Source organism: Cicer arietinum, chromosome 5, assembly GCF_000331145.2.
Source record: "Cicer arietinum cultivar CDC Frontier isolate Library 1 chromosome 5, Cicar.CDCFrontier_v2.0, whole genome shotgun sequence".
Lineage (NCBI taxonomy): Eukaryota > Viridiplantae > Streptophyta > Magnoliopsida > Fabales > Fabaceae > Cicer > Cicer arietinum.
In genome coordinates, this window is record NC_021164.2 from 10,488,609 (window position 1) to 10,496,778 (window position 8,170).

General features: G+C 34.8%; 1 protein-coding gene across 1 annotated transcript in view; it reads left to right on the forward strand.

Annotated features, from left to right (window-relative positions):
* Positions 1-2,282: 2,282 nt before the first annotated feature.
* Positions 2,283-8,170, forward strand: part of LOC140920355 (uncharacterized) — a 31,199-nt gene continuing 25,311 nt past the window's right edge. Inside the window, exon 1 of the mRNA XM_073368616.1 lies at positions 2,283-2,447. Coding sequence (XP_073224717.1) covers positions 2,283-2,447 — 165 coding nt within the window. The remainder of the gene's footprint in view (positions 2,448-8,170) is intronic.

Below are 8,170 nucleotides of genomic sequence, written 5' to 3' on the forward strand. Positions count from 1 at the left end.
ATGTGGGTGGTTTATTTGATTGAATATGAAAAAATGAGATTAAATGTTATTTTATTGAATCTAAAAAAATGACAAACCTTATGGAATAAATGTGACAAACCATTTCGGGAGATGTAATTGACTCGTTTATGGGAATATTTTTATCATTCCCTTTAGGCTTTTGCATAATCTAAATATAAATGTGAAACTAAAGTTAGGAGCGGAAAAAAATCAGTAATTAAATATACATATCAATTAAACATACATTTCAATTAATTAAATATACCTTATCAAAGGCAACAAGATATGTGGGCCATGCCATGTAACTACCAATTGCTTCGCTCAAAAACTTCATATCTACATCGTTGTCCAGTATAGGCAACGGTGCATTTTGTTTAAAAGCAACAATTGGTGATACTTTGACATGGCCCGCAGGGATCCGTGTGTTGTGCAATACTTCTCCCAAAGTATTGTACAATGTTCCTTTTCCGACCTTCCCATGAGTAGGGGTGGGTAAGTACAACACGCAAGGAGTGACACCCTAAATCAATGGTTAAAACATAAGTATGGTTAATACATAAGTATAGCTAATACATAAGTAATTACTTAAGTAATTAATTATTTTGAGACCAATGTTGCAACTCGCGTTTTCACTCTCCATTTGTATTTCACGTTGGAGCTGATCCGGGAGTTGCTTGTCTTTATTCGTCTTCACCAAGAGTGCCACTTGCTCTGATAGGAGTTTGAGCTTCTCTAATACTCCCTCACTGGATGGATTTTGGCGCTTCTCTTGTGAAAAATAGCTTTTAGGAGTTACGCCAAATCCTTTCCCCCTCACGCGACCGGAATACTCTGGAACATTAAACACTTTACCAAGAATGTCCCTGCAACTAGCTTTGTTGTCCTCTTGATTTTCCGAACTTTGTTCGATATTCTCCTAAAATACATTAAAAAGATAAGTTCAATATAATTTTTAAAATACAATATTAAAAAATATTAAAGTGATAATATTAAAGTGATAAAATACAATATTAAAAAAGATTAAAGTGATAATATACTTACACAAAGTTCTATTACTTTTTGAACATTTTCGTTATCAACCACTCCATCCTTATTTACACGAGCTTCCTTCCACAAGATATGACGACCCAACGGTTGATCGGATTGGGTGTCTTGTTGCTATTTGTTAAGATCATAAACAAAATATTAGTTAGAAACTATAGTTTATAATACAAATTCCCTCATTATATAAAAGTGATGTTTAATTACTTACAAGTTTTTGCTCTAGACGTGCATATCCCATACGTGATTTTTTGTATGGGTGCGTCGGATTTTTTGCCCTCTCGCGATTTCCCTTACTTATATTGTATATAAAAAAAATAACAATCGTGTAAAAATTTAAAATACACTATGAATATGAATAATGAAACACAAATGCTAATAAATTTATCACTTACCACAAACGCGGGGTTCGAACGTTTTGATACAAATGCACTCCATTCTTCTTTTGATATATAATGTTTATATATTCTTGGAGCTTCAGCATTTGTATTTCCTTCACTATCTTTTAGATAGAAATTTGAGAGGTGAGATCTAAAACCCCGGTGTATTTTCCCGACAACTCTCAGTACGTAATTCTTTCTCACCTCATCAAGAACAAAAGCAGTCTGCAAGCGAAATAAAGATATAGTTTGAGTAAAGAGTAAAGTATTACAATGGAAAAAATTATAAATGACAAAAGAGTGGATCAAAAAAGTTACTTGTATATCATTCCACAGTATATCTTTCGCATCCTTCAACGCCTTATCTTTCCAATCATCAATGGTAATGGGGATATTCTGACGAACAACAGCCCCAATGTAACTTACAAACATGGAGTTGTTGAGGTTAATTGGTTGACCACTCTCATTCCATCCAACCTAATAAACTCATATAGTAAGTACATGCTTTCATAAAAGATAAAAAAAATAAACAGCAAACGGAGTATAGTTTACCTCAAATTTAATGCCACTGCTCCTTGCTTTTATGACCTTTTGCATTATGGTTGCACCACGTTTGACTTCATTTTTGTAAGTATTAGTGTTGACAACTTCCTCATTTTGACAATCTAAATCTTTGGTGGTATCCATTTATCTACAACAAGTTCAACATGCAGTTCAATATAACTTCAACAAGCTCAACATGCAGTATTCTAAGTACGTATCAGTATCAGTATAACTTAAACAAGCTCAACATGCATTTGAGTGATAACAAAAAATTAATAACATCAATACCTGAATAGTGAGGGTTCGAAGAAATACGTAATGCGCAGAAATGAGGGTTTGCAGAAATACGATTTGCAGAAATATGGTTCGAAGAAATACGTAATGAGGGTTACGTATTTCAATGAAAAGATATGGTGTGTAATGGGAGAGATGATCGTGGATGGAAATACTGTTCGAACAGGTAGAGATTATGGTGGAAATAAGGTTCGTAATGGAAGAGATGATAGGGTTCCCAAAGGAAGAGAAGAACCATGAAGAGGAGATGATAGTGAAGTTTACGTAATGAAGAGGAAACAAAAGCGGTTTACTGTTATATATAAAATCCTATTACAGCACTTTTTTAGAAGCCTTTTACAGCGCTTGTTGGAAAAGTGCTCTAAAAGACCTAAGCCTTTTACAGCGCTTGTTGAAAAGCGCTCTAAAAGGCCTCTTATTTTATTTTTAAAAAGGCTCTTTTACAGCGCTTTTTCACATAAGCGCTGTAAAAGACCTCCTTGTTTTCTTACGTTATATGAATGTTTTTTTTAAAAGCCTTTTACAGCACTTTTTCAAATAAGCGCTCTAAAAGGCCTCCTTATTTTATTTTTAAAAAGGCTCTTTTATAGCGCTTTTTCAAATAAGCGCTGTAAAAGACCTCCTTGTTTTCTTACATTATATGAATGTTTGTTTTAAAAGCCTTTTACAACGCTTTTTCAAATAAGTGCTCTAAAAGGCCTCCTTATTTTATTTTTAAAAAGGCTCTTTTACAAATAAGCGCTTTAAAAGACCTCCTTGTTTTCTTACGTTATATGAATGTTTTTTTTAAAAGTCTTTTACAACGCTTTTTCAAATAAGCGCTCTAAAATGCCTCCTTATTTTATTTTTATAAGGCTCTTTTTTAGTTCAGATCAATTCAATTCATGTAAATTACTAATTTATTCAATTTAGTTCATGTAAATTACTAGTTTATATTCAATTACATGAACTTAGTATAAGACACTCAAATAAAGCTAAATATATGCAGAAAATCAAATACATGGCTGCTTATATAAAACAATTAAACATGTTCAAACAATTAAATTACATTAACTCAATTCAAATTACATGGCTTATATAAAACAATTAAACATGTACATTAAGATGTCCTTCTTCTTTTCCTGGTGGGATTCACATTTGTTTGTCTATTTACAATACGAAACGATGGATTAATCCAAATTCCCTCATCATGATCATCTCTAAGATATAAACTATCCTCAGTTGAATCAATTTCATGTGGTTGTTGTGATGTTGCAAATAAAAGATCATTACCAACATCTTCATCATTATTGTTAGCATCACTTAATTTATTGGTCGATAGGTCAACAGTGCATTTATCATCAGCAGGATCAGTGACATAAAACACTTGTTAAGCTTGCGACGCTAAAATAAAAGGCTCGTCTTTGTATTCCACCCTATTAAAATCGACAAGCAATAACCCTGACTCATCAATTCGAATGCCATTATTATTATCGACCCACTTCAACCAAATATGGGAACACGAAACACTGTGTAGTCTAACTCCCATATGCACTCGATAACCCCAAAATATGATAGATTTGCATATATTGGGTTTTTGTCTTTTGCACTTGAGACATGCATCGCTTCAGCTACGAGAGTGACTCCGCTATTTTGCATAGTGGTCTGATCATCTTGTTCTTTGGTATAAAATGTGTAGTTGTTAATAACATAACCAGTGTAAGAAAAGACATGTAAACTCGGACCATTTGCTAGCCACCTCAATCTCTGTGAAATGATTCGGGGTCTATATCAAACTTTGAATTTATGTGATTTTTTAACCATGTTATAAAACTTCGGTTGTGCTCTCGGGTTATCCAATTTTGATTCCTATTCATGTTCAAATGAGATAACTGATCCATGTGTATTGTAACATACAGTTGAACCTCATCATCATTGTGCAGAACATACAATTGTGCCTACTCCCATTCTATCCTTGATATAGTCATTAGTCTCCTTCCAATTATCCCTTCTCCTAATATTCTTCCCGAATGATGAGACATGGGAAGCCATATGGATTCAACATTGGACAGATATTCAGTACAAAATTTAGCAGCTTCTTCAACAATGTACCGTTCAACAATACAACCTTCTAGTCGACTTCTACGTTTTACGTACCCTTTTAATATCTTCATATATCGTTCTATCAGATACATCCAGCTCATATAAGCTGGCCCACAAAGTTGTGTCTCCTTAACCAGATGAACAGTAAGGTGAACCATTATATCAAAAAATGAGGGTGGGAAATACATTTCAAGTTCACACAAAGTAACAACAATTTCCCTCTGCAATGTCGGTAATTTCTGAGGGTCGATCACTTTACTACAAATTTCCCTGAAGAAGAAACATAATCTAGTTAAGGCTAGTCGAACTTTTTCAGGTAAAATGGAACGTATACCTATTGGTAGCAAATGCTCCATTATAATATGACAATCATGGGTCTTCAAACCTTTTAACTTGAGGTCTTTCATACAAACCAAATTTTTAATGTTTGAAGAGTATCCTTCTGGAACTTTAACTTGGTGTAGAAATTTACATAAAACAATTTTTTCCTTTCTAGATAGAGTATAAGCAGCTGGAGGTAGATATGTGCGATTTCCTTTCTTTACGGAACACAATTCATTTCTTATTCCCATATCGACCAAGTCCAATCTTGCATTGATGCCATCTTTAGACTTTCCTGGAACATTGAGTAACGTAACAATAACACTATCAAATACATTTTTTCAATATGCATCACATCGAGGAAATGTCTTATATACAATGACTTCCAATATGGCAATTCAAAGAAAATTGACTTTTTCTTCCACCCAGTTTGGACCAGCTCTCCCGCAAAAGGTTTGCCAAATTTATTGGTCAAACCTTGTACTTTTTCAAGTATTTGATATCCAGTCGGTGCTAAAGGAGCTTTACCTTCCTCTGATTTTCCATTGAATGCATTTCTCCACCCACGATACTGATGACTATAAGGTAAAAATCTACGATGTCCAAGAAACACATTCTTCTTACAATGTTTCAACCGCATCCAATTTGTACTCTCTTCACATATAGGACATGCACACTGACCTTTAATGCTATATCCTGATAAATTACCATATGCTGGAAAATCATTAATTGTGCCGAACAACATAGCCCTCAAATTGAAACACTATTTCCTATACCCATCATAAACTTCCACACCTGTCTCCCACATACTTTTTAAATCTTCGATTAGAGGAGTCAAGTATACGTCGATATCATTCCCCGGTTGTTTGGGTCCAGAAATTAACAGAGACAACATCATAAACTTACGCTTCATACATAACCATGGAGGTAAGTTATATATTACCAAAATCACAGGCCACGTGCTATGTGAGATGCTTTGAAGACCATGTGGATTCATTCCATCAGTAGAAAGTGCAAGTCTTAGATTTCTTGACTCTATCCCGAATTCAGGATACTCGTGATCAATTTTTGCCCATTGTGGGGAATCTGCAGGGTGTCGAAACATTCCATCTCTAATTCTTTCATCTGCATGCCATGTCAAGTGTTTTGAATCTTCTTCACTGCGATACATGCGCCTAAATCTTGGTATTATAGGAAAATACCACACGACTTTTGCTGGAGTAGATTCTTTCTTCTTATATCGAGAGACATTGCATTTCGGACACGCCTTAAGTAGTTCATATTCGTTTCGAAATAAAATGCAATCGTTAGGACACGCATGAATCCTTTCGTAACTCATTCCAATAGAACACAAAATCCGTTTAGCCTCGTAGGTTCGACTGGGAAGTTCATTATCATCTGGCAACATATCTTTTATGAGTGTTAATAATTCCGTAAAGCTTTTATCAGACCATCCATTACTCGCTTTTAAGTTGTACAACTTTAATATCGCTGACAGTCTTGTGAATTTAGTACAACCATTATATAATTCTTTCTCTGCATCACTCAACAAACTTTCAAACATTTTAGGACAATCTCGAAGATCTTCTTCAACTGCTTTTGCAATCTCATCAACTCGGTCCGGCTCATATGTATCTGTATCGAAATCAGTTGAAGCATATGTAGAACTATTCTCAAAATTAATGTTTCCTTTTTTTTTCTCACCATGTCTTATCCAACATGTGTAGCTTTGATCAATTCCATTACATACTAGATGTCCTTCTAATTCATCTTCTCTAACACGTTTTCCAAAACAACATTTTAAACAAGGACAAACTACTCTATTTGGATCTTTTGCATTCTTCACTGCAAACTCAACAAACTCCTTCACTCCAATTTCATACTCTTTTGACAATCGATTGGCTGAAATCCATTTCCTATCCATATTATACCACCTATATAAATGCAGTAACAAAAATAATAAGCTTTCAAAACATATCAACAAGTTTCAAAAAGAAACCAATATCAACTAACAATTTCAAAACAGAACAGATCATGTGGTATGAGTTTTTGACAATTTTTGACAATTTCAAAACAGAACAGATCATGTGGTATGAGTTTTTGACAATTTTTGACAATTTCAAAACATAACAGATCATGTGTAAAAAATACCTTAGACAACGTAGATGGCCGCACAGTACGTAGAGGATATTAGGGTTCCCAACGTAGCTTGTAGAATAAGCGCTCTAATAGGTCCTTTAATTATGTGAAAGCGCAAGGCTTTTACAGCGCTTGTAACAAAAGCGCTCTAATATGTCATTTAATTATTTGAAAGCGCATGTCTTTTACAGCTCTTGTGAAAAAAGCACTGTAATAGGTCATTTAATTATTTGAAAGCGCAAGTCTTTTACAGCGCTTGTCCTCAAGGCGTTGTAAAACATTATGTGAGGGTGCTTCATTTTACAGCGCTTGTGTACAAGCGTTGTAAAAGCATTGTAAACATTATGTGCAAACGCTATATGACACTACAACAGCGCTTGTCAAAAAAACGTTGTTATAGGCTCCGTTATTTTTAAAATATATTTACAACAGCGCTTGTATTTAGTAAGCGCTGTAAAAGGAGCGCTATAAAATGATATTTTTCGCATAGTGCCTTAAAGCATTCTTCTCCTAAATATATAACAAAGTTTCTCATTTCGGGTCAGATTTCAAACACTAGCCATCGTCTGGTCTGAAAATACAGATTTTGGTCCATTTTTGTCGAGGGGTTCGAAAATTGCCTGAAAAGTCCAAATGAAATTGAGGACCGAGAAACCCTTATAACATTCTTCATCTAAATTTATAATTGTGTATCAAGTTCTGCGTCAGAATACAAATACAAGCCATCGTCTTGTTCGAAAATACGGATTTCGGTCCATTTTAGTCGGGTGGTACGAAAATCATCTAAAAAGTCCAGATGAAATCGAGGACCTAGAGAACGTTAGAGCATTCTTCTCCTGAATATATAATAGTGTTACGAGTTCCCTGTCAGATATCAAACACTAGCCATCGTCTGGTCTGAAATTACAGATTTCAGTTTATTTTTGTCGAGGGGTACAAATATCGCCCGAAAAGTCCAAATGAAATCGAGGACCAAGAGACCCTTATAGCATTCTTCTCCTAAATTTATAACTGAGTTTCGGGTTTCACCTTAGATTGCAAACACAAGAAATTGTCTTGTTCGAAAATACAGATTTCGGACCATGTTTGTCGGGTAGTATGAAAATCGCCAGAAAAGCCCAGTTGAAATCGAGGACCGGGAGACCCTTATAGCATTCTTCTCGTAAATTTATAACTGAGTTTCGGGTTCCGCGTCAGATTTCAAACCCTAGAAATCATCTTGTTCGAAAATACAAATTTCGGTCCATTTTTTTCGGGAGGTACGAAAATCACCCAAAAAGTCCAGATGAAATCGAGGACCGGGAGAACTTGATATCATTCTTCTCCAAAAGTTATTACTGGTTTTTAGGTTCCGCGCCAGATTTCAAACA